The sequence below is a fragment of the Galeopterus variegatus genome, unplaced genomic scaffold, assembly GCF_000696425.1.
Source record: "Galeopterus variegatus unplaced genomic scaffold, G_variegatus-3.0.2 Scaffold4549, whole genome shotgun sequence".
Classification (NCBI taxonomy): Eukaryota; Metazoa; Chordata; class Mammalia; order Dermoptera; family Cynocephalidae; genus Galeopterus; species Galeopterus variegatus.
The window spans coordinates 66108-84055 of record NW_007730660.1 but is presented as its reverse complement, the minus strand read 5'-3'; the positions used below and the strand labels follow the sequence as shown (position 1 = coordinate 84055).

The window sequence follows — 17948 nt, the reverse complement described above, 5'->3', positions numbered from 1 at the left end:
GAGCCCATGGCGCACTCGGGAGAGTGCGGCACTGGGAGCGCAGAAGTGCTCCCGCCTCGGGTTCGGATCCTATATAGGGATGGCTGGTGCACTCACTGGCTGAGCGCAGTGCGGCCGGTCTCAAAAAGGACAAATAAATAAATAAATAAATAAAAATAACAGATAGATAGATATACACACATAACCACTCCTGTGTGTTTGTCTATATATGGACACATACATCCATACCCACTAGTTTAATGAAAACTCACATTAGCTAGCCAGGTAATCAGTTACATTCACCAATCTCTTCAGAAGGTATAATTCAGCATTTGTATGTAGTATGCTTCTTCAAAGTATACGAAAATATATTCTATCGTTTACTTTATAAGTAAGATTTTTTTGGAGGGGAGGACCACTTAAAGATCTGTTACCCTGAAAATCCAAACAGAAAACTAATCAAAGCTAAAAAAAAAAAAAAAAAACCCGTAGTATGCTTCTTCAAAGTACACGAAAATATATTCTATCGTTTACTTTATAAGTAAGATTTTTTTGGAGGGGAGGACCACTTAAAGGTCTGTTACCCTGAAAATCCAAACAGAAAACTAATCAAAGCTAAAAAAAAAAAAAAACCCGCAAGCTACTTTCTTGTATTGCTTGTGTTTCTATGAATTTTTTCAATACTATGAATTTTTTGTGTCAGTTTATGTCTAGTAGAATCAGAGTTTATTACAGGGGGGAAAAAAAGTGTCTTCATCTAAAGATGCACACCAGTGTACCTAATCAGTACATAAAAAGAAACTTTAGGCAGACATAAAGACTTTTATAGATGCAAGTGATCTTAGAAATAACCTAGTATAATCTTAATCAACAGGTAAGTAAACAGCCTCTGAAAGGCTACACGCCTTCACTGAAGGCCACCTGGACAGTCTGTGGATGAACAACAAAAGGTCCAGGCTTCTTAAAAACTATTCTGCATCTACTCTGTGTTTACAGACACAGTCAAAACAAAAGCACAGAAGGCTACCTAGCACACTGAAAGAGCACTTACTTGTATTTATTTCCGGTTCTTGGATGTGGTTGAATTTTGCAGCGATAAAGTGTTGGGTCCCTCATGCACCCATTGTTACTACTCATGTCAATTTTTGCTCGCAAACAACAGGACTGACCAAACTGGCTCCCTTTTTTCATTTCTTCCCACATTTGTAGATTCTTCTCAACAGCTATAAAATGATAATTATATTACAGTTGATCTAATGCAGTACTAATCTGGTTGAACTCAAATTATTTTAATAATCCTATAATTTAATACAAATTTTCATGTTCTCATTTTATAAGCACAATCCGCTAGTTTAAAAACACTGTAATAGTTCCAGTATCTGGCACCAAAAACAAATGCATTAATTTTTTATGAATGAAGTCTCACAATGCAGTTAGGAAAAATACTCTATAAATACATTTTAGAAAAGGTAAAGTAGATACATTCCACTGATATAAGTAAGAGAGGAAGTACAAGACCTGAAGGTTTCTGTTATCTGGTATTTCCCATTTTCCCATCATGGTACAACCGGCCTGCCCCTCTCTTTTCTTCTCTTCTCCCCACCCAAATTTAACATTGTGCCTTCAAAGCAGAAGCTTTCTCTTCCTTTGATGCCCAGGGGACAGAGCAGTTTGGCCCAGCCCTTGGGGCCCACAGGCGTTGGCGCTGCAGCCCGTGCCTGTCTGAAGAACACGGCTCGGGCTGAGAGCCTGAGCCCGTGGGCTCCCTGAAAGCCCCTTCGGTCACCCCACTGAGCAGCAGGATACTCTGGGATCCAAGACAATGGGAGACAATAGAAAACAGGTAATAATACAAGAAAACAAGAGTTTAATCCCAGAAAAAAGGACAGTATATTTCTGAATGACTATATTCCTAACTATGTCAGAATATTGAAAACCTGTCTCATATGAATAAGAAATAACTATTAAATAATCATTTCTGTGGAAACTACAGAAAATAGGATGGACACTACCTGTCCCCAAGAATCAAGATAGGTCTAAAAGTCCTGTTATCAACTATCTTTGAAAATGTAGAGAAACTCTAGAAAATAAAAAAGAAAGACTTACTATAACAATTTGAATTTACTATACCTCCCAAATGTGACACTCAAGATCCAACTATAGTGTGGAAGTTCTGGCAACAAAACTACAGAATGCAAATAGCCCAACTTAGAAGCTCAGGAGACAAGTCATGAATCAGAAAGATATGCTCTTTACCAAGTGATATTTCAAGTAAGGTAGTACTGAGTTTACATATTATATTCACATTTATGCACACACTGAAAGGAAGACTTGGATGCTAATACCATTATCATCAAACATTTTAGAAAGGGTAAGATACTTAAATTAAGAGAACTAAGAATGTGAGAGAAGGAATCCTTTGAACGGAACAAATGCAATGCAAAAGAAAATACATTAAGAGACACCTCACATGCAATTGTGATGCTAACAAAGTAATAAGAACATAAAGGTGATAGAGAAAGAAAAAAGATTTCTAAGAGACGAATTAATGTACTAATCATATTCCTGAATGTGTTTCAAACTGGCACCTTTCACAGAAAAGAAAGGATGTTCTAGCAAAGAAGCAGAATACAAGAATACCAATTAAAATATAGAACACTAAATGTGCCTTACAGTTTTTTCTATGTTTGGATTCTATCCTTTGCTCACGTTCCGCTTTCATCTGCTCAGCAGGAGTATCATCCACATAAGCCTTCCCTTCTTGAATTAGCTTCTCTGCATATTTCATTATAGTTTCAAAGTGATCTGAGGTATAAGTAAATTGATCTGGCTTGATATGCAACATTGCAACATCTTCCAAGATAACCTGCATTAAGAAACCAAAGTAAAAATCAGTATATCTTTTGCATTTTCTCGTGCATCTTCAATCCTTGATACTGCATTTAGGTAAATGTAATACTATACCATCTGTCTCATACAGCCTGAAAATGATTGTGGAAGTTGTATGATATCAGAAAAGAAAAAAACAGATAGATATTCATTATACTAGTCCCCAAATTTCCAGCTGAGAAAGCTGATAGCATGATGGAGCTTTCCATTTATTCTGGAAATACTAGTTATTATTGGTCATAGTGACAAATATTTGCCCTCTCATTGAATACATTGCAGTGTTTCTGAATAAAGACGATATAAGAGGCTAGGAAACCTTCACATTTTCAATACCTACTTAGTGTTTATTTCATTTATAAACTTAAGATTATATGACAAAAAGGAAACCTGCCTCCAGTGACCAATTAATTTAACAAATTGGTACTTATAGAAAAATACAGCATTAAGGTAAATTCTACAACAAGTGGGGAAGAGAAAAAATATATTTAAGTTTTTTGATAAAGGAGCTCAATATATTTTGGCTTAGGTCTCGACTCTGAATATACAAATGAGGAAAAAAAAGCAGCCATGAGAACAAACTTAATTTATTTTCACACCATGAAGGTATCAGGTCACTCTCTAATTTTAAGTAACTTTTCTGGCAAAGGGTCACTATGCTTTTAATTACCTTCTCAAAATCTTCCTTTTCTTTTTCAGGATTTGTGTCATCAAATCTCATGATCAGTTTCCCTTTAAAGTTAACCTGGTAGTGCTGGTTCAGAAGAGCAGCTTTTGCATGCCCAATATGTAAGTAACTAAAACGAAAACATTTCACAAACTCATTAACATGTTTTAACTAAATTCTTACACTTAAACCTTTTTGAGGAAATGTGAACTAAAAAATCCTCCTAATGGCTATTCTAGTCATATTCTACTTTGAAACAAATACTGTGATAGAAAATCTGGCCCTGACAGGAAGAAAAGAGACTACGACGTTTATAAAATAATCGTAAGAATCAACTACATATGTAAAATTTCATAAAGGCACAAGGTATTTACAAACATTACAATCTTAAGGAGAATCTTCTTTTTCTTTTTTTCAAGAGGAATCATCATTTACAGGGAAAATGCTTCCAAACTGTTTCCAATACTACCTGGTAATGAATCATTAATTCATAAGACCTGATGCTACTGAGAACTGGGCACCAATCCAGTGCCCACTAGAGACACACCTCTGAGATGGACACTGTCACTGTGATAGCTAAATGAGAGAGCCCAGGAGAATTAGGAAGCCACAGAAAAGCCACTTTATTTCTCTAGGCTTCAGTTTTCTCATATGACAAAATAAAAGGATTTTAGCTAAATGATCTTGAAGGTCTCAGCTAGCATCAACACTCCATGAATCAGATCTATGAAAACACTGTTCGTTTCTATGGGAACTGATGATTACAGGAAATAAAAAGAACCAGAGGCAATGTTGATAATATTACACATCAACTTCTTCTCTTCCAATGAGGTGAGTAAAAAGCAATATCCTATACCACTACTATTGAAAAGACACTTGATTGGACAGGAAATAAGGCATGAAGCAAGAAAGTTTAAATAATCAGTTCTCACCAAATTTTATTAGTTTCAATTGATAATGGCAGCAGCCCTCACAGTGTTTATAAACAGCCACCTAGTTTCATGGCACAGCTTTGATCTCAGTTGATATCAATACGGGAGGGAAAAGTACAACCCCTTGCATGTCTTAATATCATTTTTTTAAATCAATTCATTTTTTATAAATTCATATAGCATTCCAGATCAATGATTCCATTTTAAGAAAGGTTTATATGCACAGGCTAACGGACTCGCCAGTTATCTTCGTTGGTTAGGACACAGAGCTGTAACACCAAGGTCCAGGGTTCAATCCATGTACTGGCCAGCTGCCAAAAAAAAACCCAACTATATGCACAGGCTGATGCAGACAAGTACAGTGCAATGCATTCAGAGTTATTCAAAACGTTGGTTAGGACACAGAGCTGTAACACCAAGGTCCAGGGTTCAATCCATGTACTGGCCAGCTGCCAAAAAAAAACCAACTATATGCACAGGCTGATGCAGACAAGTACAGTGCAATGCATTCAGAGTTATTCAAAACTTTCTGCATAAAATAAATGACTCTATGTGGTATCCCAGATGAAATCTTAAGACAAAAAAAGAAACATTAGGGAAAAACTAATGAAATCCCAAAAAAGTATGTTCAGTTAATAATATATCAATATCAGTTCATCAGTTCTCATAAATGTACCACAGTAATATAAGATGTTAACATTAGGAAAAACTGTGCAGGGTATATGAGAACCTTCTGTACTATTTTTGCAACCTTCTGTAAATAAAAAACTATTCTAAAATAAAAAGTGTATTAAAAATAAAATAAAATAAAGGCATACTGGGCAGCTGCCAAAAATAAATAATAAATAAATAATAAAATAAAGGGCTATGAGTTCCTAGAGATAAACAGAAATACTGTTAGTTTTTACTGAGAGTGTTGTACCCAACGACCAATGACTATGTCCACTGTCAAGAAGAGAAGAAAAGATTAACAATCATTGACTATATATTATTTGATAATTAATGTGCTTGGATTTATATACTCGAATTAATCTAAGAAAGATGATGAAATCAAAACATTATCTTGTACTTAAATATATTATTTCTGAATCTGAAATAATGTGTGCAGTTTTAACAATTTCAAACCTCAAGAAAGCTCACAGGACTATAAAACATTCACAGGACAACTAAAATAATCAACTCAAGAGACAACCTATATGAGAATAGCTAAAGAAAATAAGAATCACGGTGCATTAGATAGCACTGATGCTGAATTGGGCTTCTGCTACACAAAACAGTATAATTTTTAGTTATAGGGACTCTAGAGCCAGACAGTGTAGGATTGAGTTTGGCAAGTTGCTAAAACATTGTATAAATCAGCTTCTGAAGCCATCTGTAAAACAGCGATAATAACAGTGCCCTCCTCACAGGGCCGTTAGGATTAAATGAGTTACTATATGTAAAGCACTTGGTGGTGCCTGCACATAACAGGTGCTAAATACATGTTAGTTAAGAATAAAAATAAAAAGCAAAGTCAAGCCTTCTGGCCTCCCATGTAAGAAACAGAAAAGAAAAAATAGTAATATAGAAGAACTCTTTAGCACTATAAGAGGATATGATCAAAATTATGATATTAAGAAAAAACTGAATATTGATTTATATTCCAAATCCCAAAACTGTGTAAGGCAAGAGCACAGTCTCTGAAATTGACACAATTTAGAATAGAAGAAACATATTTTATACAGTAAATATACAAAGAAGTGACAGTGAAAGAAAATATTAAAAAATTCTAAAAGGACAAATGTTCAAACAGCACAGTTATAAATAGCCACTACTCAAAAAGTAGCTTTTATCAAGCTATTAGTCACTATCCAACAGAACCATGACCTGTCACACCAAATGCACAGGAGCAGAGTATTGGGCAGTAGGGCTACCCAAGATGTCTATGAGAATTAAACCACAAAAGATAAGTACTATTTATGACTGATATCAATCAGTCAACTACCAGTCAATCACTTAAGAATCAAGTCTGTGAGTTTTCCATAGTCATTATTTCTCTTTCGTCTCCTTCTATCTTACCCTTTATTTCACCGAACTTAGAAAGGCAGAAAGGAACTGTGGAATTCTAAAACTGATTTTGCTGTTAATCACACTTATGAGATAGTTTGTGAATAACTATTAAATACATGCTATTAAATATACAACTAGGGCCGAGCCCGTGGCACACTTGGGAGAGTGCGGCACTGGAAGTGCAGCAGCGCTCCTGCCGCGGGTTCGGATCCTATATAGGGATGGCCGGAGCGCTCACTGGCTGAGCGTGGTGCGGCCAGTCTCAAAAAAAAAATATATATATATATATATACAGCTAAAAGAAAATTGATTTTCTACCAGTTTCTATTGTCTACGTATTCCATTTGCCACAAATGAGTAAGAATTTGGCTAAAGAATACAAAATATGAAATTAAACTAAATTTGGAAAAAATAATCATCTAATGTACAAAATATGGCACAACACTTTCCTAATGTCTAAGTTTCTGAGTGAGGATAACTGCTTAAAAAAGAGGCACTTTATCATATTAATATCATTGGAAGAGCTCTATTACAAAGCTTGTCTGGTATGCTTCAGATAGGATGACACATGTACAAAGAGACTCTCCTCAGCCTTGAGGAATGCTGGACAAGGCCTGAGGCAGCCACAGGCTGGGAGCCACCAGCCAGAACAGTGTTTTTTCCTAATGAGCTATTCAAATGCTATTTTCTCTGGGTGCTAAGAGTTAAAGGGGTTGGAAAACCTGCTAACAATAGAAGGAATTGAACAGGAATGAGCTTTTCAGGACTCTCCTTCCTTTATTTGGGAAAAAAATAACTTAAAATAATGCTACAGTAACTTCCGCCAATTGAAAGGTTTACTCAGAGTACAAACGCAAATCCTATTAAATGAAAGCCCAAGAATCTCAAAATAAAAATAAAATTAAAGCCTTTCTATTTATGAATATTTTGTTATTTATATTTAAAATTCTGTCTGGGATAAAATAAAACTGTCTCTTCTACTAAGTAAATGAACTAAAACCACAAATTAAGTAAATTAACTGCAAATCCTATTAAATGAAAGCCCAAGAATCTCAAAATAAAAATAAAATTTAAGCCTTTCTATTTATGAATATTTTGTTATTTATATTTAAAATTCTGTCTGGGGTAAAATAAAACTGTCTCTTCTACTAAGTAAATGAACTAAAACCACAAATTAAGTAAATTAACATTAGCTATTAAAAATTAAGAAACTATTAAGATGTTTAGAATTTCAACTCCCACAATTTAAATCTTACTTATATTCTTCTACACCACTAACCTATTAAAAGTATTTAATAACTGTTTTAAAGCTTTTCCACTAAATACATTCAATTATTAATGTGAGTTTTATCTTCTTACCCACTAGCTTCTGGAGGAAATCTGACGGTAACTTTTCCCATCTCCGCACCTGGAAGTTCAACAAATTTCCCAACATCTTGTTTTTTCTCAGGTGCCTGAAAAACAGAACAACCACGACAACAAAAAGTTATAGGTTTAAGTGTTTAAGAATACACGCATTCAATAAATACTTACTCATTACCTATTATGTGCCAGGCACCACAGTGGTTATGAGAAAAATGATGACGAGAACATATCCCTGTACTTGAGGGCTCAAAATCTAGTGAAGGATATAAATAAAACCAGGTATCAATAATAGAGACATGTATAGGGTGCTATTAGAGCACTCGGTTGAAGTTAATCAACAATACCTAGGGTCATCACGGAAAGTTTAAAAGGAGGTAAGAACTAAGCTGGACCTTGAAAAATAAGTAGATGGAGAGTGTACAGGATATTCACTCTAAGTAGAAGAATAACAGCATAGGTAAGACACAAAGGCAGGGAAGAGGAAAAGTTAGGAATGAAATGCATGTTGAATATGTGGACAAGGAAGCTGAAATAGATTAGGCCCAAAATACAAAGCTTTGCTTTTAAGTTTTAGACAATGCAAAGTCCTCAAGGGTAATGGGTCCATTTATTTGTATTTTCTAAAATGACATCCAGGACAGTTCAGAGGCTAACCTAGAGAAAGATGAGACCAAAGAAAAGTTCAGTTATGAGATTACAGTATTAAACCAAGCAGGGGGTAATGGGGCCTCAATAAGATGCAACAGCAGTGAAAATACAGAAGGAATCTATAGATACAAGTAACAGGACTTACTGACCAATTACTTGTGAAAAACGGAGAAGGATGAATAAAGATTTTCAGCCAAAACAACTAAGTGGACTGTGGCATCTCTACCAAGCAGGCAGTAGTTTTCAAATTTTAATGCATCAGAGAACCTTCAGGAAAATGAAACTTTATTACACATGCCTAATATGTACAACAGATTGAAGTAGAGTGACTCTGATTGAAGAGGACCTTTTCTACTGTACTCTATGTGACATCGTCCTACACAGTCAACAAAAAGGCTCTGTAGAATGCCAGGACTTAGTGGTCAATGGTTCAAAAACCAGAAAAGAGATGCAGGAGGAAGAAAAGACTGCATAGCTGTAATATAATGAGATTTTGGTTATAGGAGTTTGGACTGCTTAAAGGAAAACACTGAATGAACATAGTCTTTTAGACATATAAAGATTAGGGCTTTATGTAGTTGAACAATTAGTCAAACCAGGACTTAACAATGACAGATTATTCCAAGAAGATCCTTTATTATTTAAGAAAAGAAAATAAACTTTATGAATAAAAATAATTTTCTTTTCACACCTAGGGCCTCAGACAGACTGAAATGTCAGCATTAAAAAAAAAAGAAGAAGAAAGAAAAAAGAAGAAAAGGCTTACCACTCTCGTTGTGGTTGTTGAAACATCCCACTTGGTACCTACTGACTGGAAGGTCTGCTGGGCTTCAAGAAAGCCAAACCAGCGTTTTGCATGAACCAGAGATTTGTTCTGTTTCAATTGTTCCTGCCATGCAGCATTTCCTATTAGCAAACATAATTTTAAAACTATTCAATAAATCTGCAACTTCAAAAGCAAAGTTCCAGTCATGGTTAATTTAGGTAAGTAGGATAGGTTACAGTTGTGCTCCTATAATGAAATTTTTAAAATCTGGGCATACATTGAAATGTTTTCCACTACTTTAATATATTTTACAGAACCACAAAAGTTAATTATTAAAAATATTTCTTCAGAGCCGAGCCCATGGCACACTCGGGAGAGTGCGGCACTGGGAGCGCAGCAGTGCTCCGGCCACGGGTTCGGATCCTATATGGGGATGGTCGGTCACCGCTCACTGGCTGAGCGTGGTGCGGCCAGTCTCAAAAAAGACAAAAAAAGAAAACAAACAAAAAAAAAAAAGCCTTCATTTTATGTTGGTTATTGCTATAACAATTTAATTTGGAGAAAAGTTCAAACCACAAAGAAGTACAGAAAATATAAAAAATACCAACGTATGCATCATAACCCAGATTTAAAGAACAATAAAACATTTTGGCATATTTGCTTTAGGGTTTTTTCAAAGAAAATAAAGTAACAAAATTCAAACCCTCTCTGTACCTCTCAATTCCATTCTTCTCCCTCCCTACTTTGTAAATTTCTGTTAAATACATATATTCACTATTTAGCCCCATTCCAATTAATTATATCCATGATTTTGTTCATGATTGTACATAGATTAATAACACTCTCCTAAGTAAATTAATGCACCTCAGGCTTTTAATAATCAAAGACTTCACATCACAAGACATGTTTTCCTGCATAAATATATTAACCATCCTAAATAGTCCTTAATAATCCGTGTTTTCTCCCATATATATGTTTTGAAAAGCATATTCACTGGAGAGCTCCCTATGTAATCACCTTGGTGTCTCTGGGATCACTTATAACTATATAATCAGAATTATATTTTTAAAGATTTTAACTCACTTCTGGTCTTATTCCTCATGTGATCTCATGTCATGAAAGTCTATCTAACTTTATTCCAGAATTATTATCTTTGCTATTTGCCTCAAAATCTGGGGTATATGACGGACTAAGCTATCCGTCTTTTCCTAGCTGTATCATAAACTCTCCTTTTTCCTAAACTCTGACTTCTGTCTCCTCAACTCAGTGAGATTGCTGGGGTCCATTTGCAGATTTTGGCAACTAATTTCTTCTTGTTAGTATGAGTTAGGAGTTCCTAATATCAACCTCCCCACTTTCTGAGAGGTAAAACTACCATCGAGATAAGGCAAAAACTTGTCAGGTTTGTTTTTTGCCTAATGAAGTGGCCAAGAGATTTCTGAAGAGTTGGAGTAATCCAGGACTGCTACACCTTGCCTCTGTAGCAGTCTCATGATCTGCATTAAACACCATCCATCCCTCAATATGTCTAGCTACTCTGTAATCTGCTCCCATAATGTGCGTCACTTTGGGATTTCTTTCCTTTTACGTTCACTCCATGCTCTACAACGTGGGTGTCTGTCATTAGGCACATAGGTTTCTAAATAAGTATAGGAAATCCTAAACATTGAGGTTTATTTCTTTTATATAAGTCATACTTTCCACTGTCATGTTCTAATCATGAATTATATCCCACTAAATCACAGTCACATAAATGAGATTTTACAATCCCTCTCATAGCTATTTTTTTTTATTGTGGTAAAATACACATAACATAAATTTTATTATTTTAACCATTTTAAAGTATACAATTCAGTGACATTTACTACATTCACAATATTGTGCAACCATCAATACTATCTAGTTCCAGAACTTTTTCATCACTCCAAAAGGAAACCCAGTACCCACTAAGCAGTCACTCTCCATTCCCCTCTTTCCCCAGCCCCTGGCAACTATAAATCTGCTCCCTCTCTCTATGGATTTGCTGACTCTGTATATTTCATATAAATGGATGTGGCCTGTTTTGTCTGGCTTCTTTTACATAACATAATGCTTTCAAGGTTAATTCATACTGTAACATGTACCAACATTTTGTTGCTTTTTATGGTTGAACAATATTCCATCAAATAGATAAACCACATTTTGTTTATCCACTCATCAGTTGATAAACATCTGGGTTGTTTCTGCCTTTTGGCTATTGTGAGTAGTGCCACTCACTATGAGCATTCATGTATAAGTTTTCGTTTGGATACTTATTCTCAGTTTGGGGGGGTATATACCCTGGAGTGGAATCACTAGATCATATGGCAATTCTATGTTTAATTTATTGAGGAATTCGCAATTTTTTTTCATAAATTTCTTAGGTGCCTCCCATACCATTATTCTTTTCCTCTGAGCTACATACTGGCTTCTACAGTTTCATAATTTTTAGCTATTTTTTCCTTCCTATATTAGTCACTTTTTTTTTTTAAAGATGACCGGTAAGGGGATCTTAACCCTTGACTCGGTGTTGTCAGCATCATGCTCACCAGTGAGCTAACTGGCCATCCCTATATGGGATCTTCATAATTTTTAGCTATTTTTTCCTTCCTATATTAGTCACTTTTTTTTTTTAAAGATGACCGGTAAGGGGATCTTAACCTTTGACTCGGTGTTGTCAGCATCATGCTCACCAGTGAGCTAACTGGCCATCCCTATATGGGATCCGAACCCGTGGCCTGGGTGTTATCAGCACCACACTCTCCCGAGTGAGCCACAGGCTGGCCCCTAGTTAATCACTATTTAATTAACCACGTTTCCACCACAGATGCAAGTAACTGGTTTTCCAGATCAGTGGTTGCCTGGGACCAGGGGAAGGAGAGATGATTACAAAGCAGCAAGAGGAACTCTTGGGAGTGGTGGGTATATTCATTATCTTGATTGTGGCAACAGTTCCACAGGTATACACATATCAAAACTTATCAAATTATACATTTTAAATAAGTGCAGTTTTTTGCATATCAACTATACCTCGTGGAAGTTGTTTTTTAAGAAACAAACTGGCTTTATAAGATGGTAAAAGCATATTCTTACCTGGTACAAACTAGTCATAAAAGAGGAAAAAAGTGACCTCCGAGAACACTCACAACTCCAGACCACTCCACTATGCCCCAACCTCCCACTCATATACCCAATGAGCAGTAAAGACTTTTTCAAGTCAGAGACAAATGTCTGGAGTAAAACAATGGCTGAGGTAGAAGATGTGCTGACATGAATGGGATGGGGCTTCTTCAGCAGCAACTAGGTCAGCTCCACAGGCAAGAGCAAAACTGGGGTAATGACAAAGAGATAACAGCAGGGAATTCCTATGACTGGATAGAAATAAAATACCAAGGGTGGTCATTCCTCTCTAAGAAAGTTCTAAGTTACTGCCTAAACATACGTGTACACATAAACATATACATAAATATGTACATATACACAGAAATATGCGCACTTCTTATCAAGCAGAATATTAAATGATTAAAACAGAACATTTTAAAAGGAAGTATTTATACCTTTTAGGGTGGCCCAAACACATAAATCTGCTAAGCTCAACATATTTCCAACTAAGTATGTTCTTAGAGACAGGCAATGATTGAGTTCATTGATTGCAGAAGTAAACAAACTACATGAAGACAATTTTGTAGCACTAAATTCCAACCAGTGATCAATCTGTGAACACAAAAGATAGAAATGAAATGCACTCCAGAGTTTAGACTTTAAAAAAAAAAAAAACACAGAAAAAAAATTCTAGTTAACCAGAGCAACACTACACTCTTGGCTTCCTCAGTTAGAACTATGCTTTATATTATGTCAAATTATAGAATTTATCGCTGTGTGGATTAAGTTCTGGTTGACTGGGATCTAAAATGGCACTTAAATAAATGCTACACTTTGTTGTTACTCTTCCATGCTTTCTTTTTTGGGGGTTGGTGTGGAAGGGCACTTCAGGTAAGAATAAAAAATACAGACTTGAGAACTGGTAGCAGGAAGGAGTAACCAACCAGAACGAACCCAAGGGACAGACAGTACTTACCCAAACGAATACATCATTGAAAGTAAATACTTAGAAACCACTCTTTGTATTATGAATTTTATGAAATTTTGGGAAGTCAGAGTGGAATACAAACAGAAAACAAAAAAAGTAGCATCTAAAGAGCAGTAGTAAAGGTTAATCTATTGCTATAATTAAATAAGATAAATACTTAGAAAATAGGATTCAAACTACATGAGTTAACCTGGGCAAACCTCTTAACTTTTCTAGTCATGTTGCCTTATCTGTAAAGTAAGAAAGCTGGATGAGATGATCTATACAGTCTCATCCAGCTATGGAATTCTCGGAATCTAGGAAGACAAAGATAGAACTAAATGCCGCAATAAGACAGCTGGCGTGGGATTAAATGTTCAAACTTGGCACTATCTAAAAACAATTTTTTCTGAAAATAAAAATAAGATGAGCATTCCTTAACTTGGTCTTTAATTAACACTCTGTTAATATCCTAAGTAGAATAACATCACCAACAATATGATGAGGTCCAAAAAAACCAGAAGCATGAATCAAAACAAAACACATGCAAGGAAATGTTCACTGCTTACCTCAGTATGTTCCATCAGGTTAGAGCCATAGAGCCCAGCTGTAGCTGCAACTCGGGCCAAGTAGCGAAGTATAGAATTTACATCAGTGAAAACCACATTTCTAGAATATAAGCATAAGATAAAATATTACTGTTGCTCTAGCAAATCAGTAAGTCATAAGACCTATGAAGAAACATAAGAATGGAAACCTTATTATATTTATCATGTATTTTCTACTACAGTAAAAAAGTACATCCACTAATTTGTTCTTTACTCTGTTTCCATCAAATTCTATTTGTTCTGAAATATAAGCTAAATCCAGCAATTCACTTCGGAACACTTTCTATATAATGCTTCAGCCTTCTAACTATTAGTTTCTACATGTCTATTAAGAGGTGAAAATATGAAAATATAATTAGGATACTGATAATAACAGTGATTTAAAATAAATCAAGGCAAAAAAGCCAAGGATATACTGCCAATAAAGAGACTAATTTTATCAACTTCCAGGTAAAGAAGACAGATTAAACCCCATCAAAACCCCATCACAATTGTTTTGTCAAAAGTAATTTTTTTTTTTTTTGGTCCTTTTTGAGACCGGCCGGTGAGCGCTGTGAGCGCACCGGTCATCCCTACATAGGATCCAAACCCGCAGCGGAAGTGTTGCTATGCTCCCAGCACCGCACTCTCCCAAGTGCACCACGGGCTCGGCCCATGTTAAGTAATTTTTTTTTTTTTGGTCCTTTTTGAGACCGGCCGGTGAGCGCTATGAGCACACCGGTCATCCCTACATAGGACCCAAACCCGCAGTGGAAGTGTTGCTATGCTCCCAGCACCGCACTCTCCCAAGTGCACCACGGGCTCGGCCCATGTAAAAAGTAATTTTTAAAAAACACAAAACCAAAAGGAAAAGAGAATAAGGAGAGACAACAGCAATAACATTTTAGAAGCTAGAAAGCAGATGAATTTAGCAGACCTGAAAAAACTGCATCTGAAGTGGACAGTGGACAGAGCTGAAAACCAACCCAACCTAAATTCTGGAACCCCCAAACGACTTAAGAATTAATGGAACCAGGTATCTTTGGAAGTGTGAGTGACCTGAGGCTAAAATAAGGAAGACCAGTTGAAAGTCTATTTAAGAATCCTTCAGAAACACAGATATCCCCAAACCTTATTCTGCACAGCTGAGCTACTTCTTTTACCCAACCCTGGCAAAAACTGGTGGTTTATTCTACAAAGAGTAAAACAAAGGGTCTCTGGACTGGGGAAAATCTGGCCCAGTTGAGGGTGGTGTTATGCAGAAAACCGGGAGAATAAAAGACCACATGCATACTAAATGCTGAGATCCCCAGCATTCTTCCTGCCCTCAGTTCCCAAAATACAGACACTTGCTCTTCTTCACCTTCCAAACAGAAGAATGAAAGTCATCTCTGGATAATCTGACCAGGCCAAGGAATGAAGAACTAAGGATACCAACATCAGAGGTTCCCCAAATGAACAGCTCAGTCAGATCATCCTAGAGTAAAACTCAGAGTTGAGAAGACTAACTATGAGTTGAGAATTTATCAACAGCTTTAATCTCCCACTCTAAATCCAAGCAAACTATCAGGAGTTAACCAGATATTTGAAGAAAGCCTTTAAGTCTAAGATAGTGACCAAAACAAACACATAGAAATATGTAAATTAGACAAACCAGGGGGAAAAAAACATTAAAAATAAGTTTCTTCTAAGCAATGAAACAAAATATTACAACCATAAAACAAGAACATAAAGAAGTACCCAGAAAGTAAAAAGCAGAATTTTAAGATACTAAAAAATATAACAGCAGAAATGAAAAACTCAATAGAAAGTGGAATGATAAAGCTGAGAACTCTCTCCAGAAAGAAAGGAAAAACAACAACAAAAAAGATGGAAAATAGAGGTGACAGTTTACAAAAATAATACCAACACCCATAAAAAGAACAAAAAATGGAAGAAAAAAAATTATCAAATCAAAAAAAAAAATTGTTAATTTCCCAAAACAGAAGGATCTCCAAGTTTCCACATTGAAAGGAGCAACAAAATGCCTAGCAGAAGAGATAAAAAAATACTCAGACTAAAGAATATTATCATGAAGTTTCAGAATACTACTCCTAAGGGAAAATTCTGCAAACTTCCCAAAGGCACATAGAACGAAGATCAGGAATCAGAAAGGCTTCAGAAGAGAGAGAACCCAGTAAACAATTACTCCATGGAAAACTACAAGTTCTGTATGAAAAGCAATTACAGTATGAGGTTCAACAGTGAATAAAACTTACATAGTCATTATAATGGAAACACTGAATGGTGACCACACTAGAACTAGGTTACAATTACAATGGAAGGCAAGGGAGTGAGACAGGAAGCAGAAGGGGGTGTGTGGGTTTTTGAGTGTGGGGTGAGTGTGGTGTGTGTGGCAACTGGGAGAGAAAAAGTTTCAGCCTCATGGTCCACAGCAGAAAGATACGGTCTAAAACCAGAAAAACAAAGAGAAAAAAACACTATAATGTTCATTAGAGACAAAGGTCAATAGCTAAGAATCAGGCGTTGAAATGTTTGCTCCTATAGAGGGAAAATAAAAGATGGGGGTGGATGAGTGATGTTTTTTATTAAAAAAAAAAAAGAACAACAAAAACTTATAAAACGATGCCTCTAAATATTTGCATATGTAACCATGATTTTAAAAAAATTTTAATGAAAAATAGGTTTGTCAAGAACTGTAAATATCATGAGCAAATATGAAATTGAGAACCTTGTAGAAAGACATTAATTTTGAACTCATGAAAAATTTACATCTGTAATACTGAATAGGGCCTACATTAGTAAGCAGTGAGAGGAATGGGATGGAGAAGTTATTTATGTATTGTAACTGTTAATAACACTATGCCACATTGAATTATTTTCAGTCAACAAAGAATTGTAAATTTATCAAGATAAACAGCAGTGGAGAATGGAAATCCTCCTCTTGGATTCTGTTCATTCTAAACAAGTGAGCCTGGCAAGTTATGAGACAAGAAATTGCCTGGCACCTCTTTCAATCCTACCCCTGCCTAAGATTTTTCATGAGGAAATGACACCAGGCTGGTAATACTCTTCTTCATGTGTATCTTGCCCCTTCCCCAACACAAGTCTTTCTTACGTCAGTTTATTATGGACCTTCTAAACAAATTTCAGAACCTGCATCCTCCTTGAGAATAACCCTCTTTTAATCTGTTCCAGATTCAACTATCTGGCAAAGTATTCTTAAAAGAACCTGAAACTAGGGCCAGCCCGGTGGAGCACTCAGTAGAGTGCGGCACTTGGGAGCACGGCGGCGCTCCCGTGGAGGGTTCGGATCCCATATAGAGACTGGTCCGCTCACTGGTTGAGCGCGGTGCGGGTGTGACACCGAGGGTTGCGATCCCGTTACCGGTCACGAAAAAAGACAAAAAGGAAAAAAAAAAAAAAAAGAACCTGAAACAACTAGGTTGTGTCTATTCCTTAGTTTCATTACACAAGAGAATAACATTTCCCTTTCTAGTTGCTCTTATTTTTTCTCAGTGGGTTCCAAAGAAAAGAGAGAAGTTCAAAGGCATTCAATCTTCCATATATCCTGAGATGCAAATGATTTGCTTTAATAAAGAACATAAATATATATGCTGATCGTAGAAAATTTTGAAAATACAGACAGACAAGTAAAAAGAAGAAGAACATCACCTACAATAAAATACTATTAAAAGTATTGTACGGGCCGAGCCCATGGCGCACTCGGGAGAGTGCGGCGCTGGGAGCGCAGCAGCACTCCCGCCGCGGGTTCGGATCCTATGTAGGGATGACCGGTGCGCTCACAGGGCTCACTGGCTGAGCACAGTGCGGCCGGTCTCAAAAAGGACAAAAAAAAAAAAGAAAAGAAAAGTATTGTACATTTCTTAAACATATCTTTCTATGCAGATATGAACTTTCACATTTAGGTCCTTTTTTTTTTTTCCTTTTTGTCTTTTTTCGTGTCTGGCAACGGATCACA

At 36.1% G+C, this 17948-nt stretch overlaps 1 protein-coding gene across 1 annotated transcript in view; it reads right to left on the bottom strand.

Annotated features, from left to right (window-relative positions):
* The window catches only part of EPRS (glutamyl-prolyl-tRNA synthetase), an 83530-nt gene that overhangs the window by 62803 nt on the left and 2779 nt on the right, over positions 1 to 17948 (bottom strand). The window contains exons 2-8 of the mRNA XM_008587818.1: positions 13949 to 14048; positions 12868 to 13024; positions 9293 to 9432; positions 7873 to 7967; positions 3536 to 3662; positions 2653 to 2845; positions 1031 to 1202 (exon numbers count right to left, since the gene is read on the bottom strand). Coding sequence (XP_008586040.1) covers positions 1031 to 1202; positions 2653 to 2845; positions 3536 to 3662; positions 7873 to 7967; positions 9293 to 9432; positions 12868 to 13024; positions 13949 to 13963 — 899 coding nt within the window. The 5' untranslated portion in view covers positions 13964 to 14048. The remainder of the gene's footprint in view (positions 1 to 1030; positions 1203 to 2652; positions 2846 to 3535; positions 3663 to 7872; positions 7968 to 9292; positions 9433 to 12867; positions 13025 to 13948; positions 14049 to 17948) is intronic.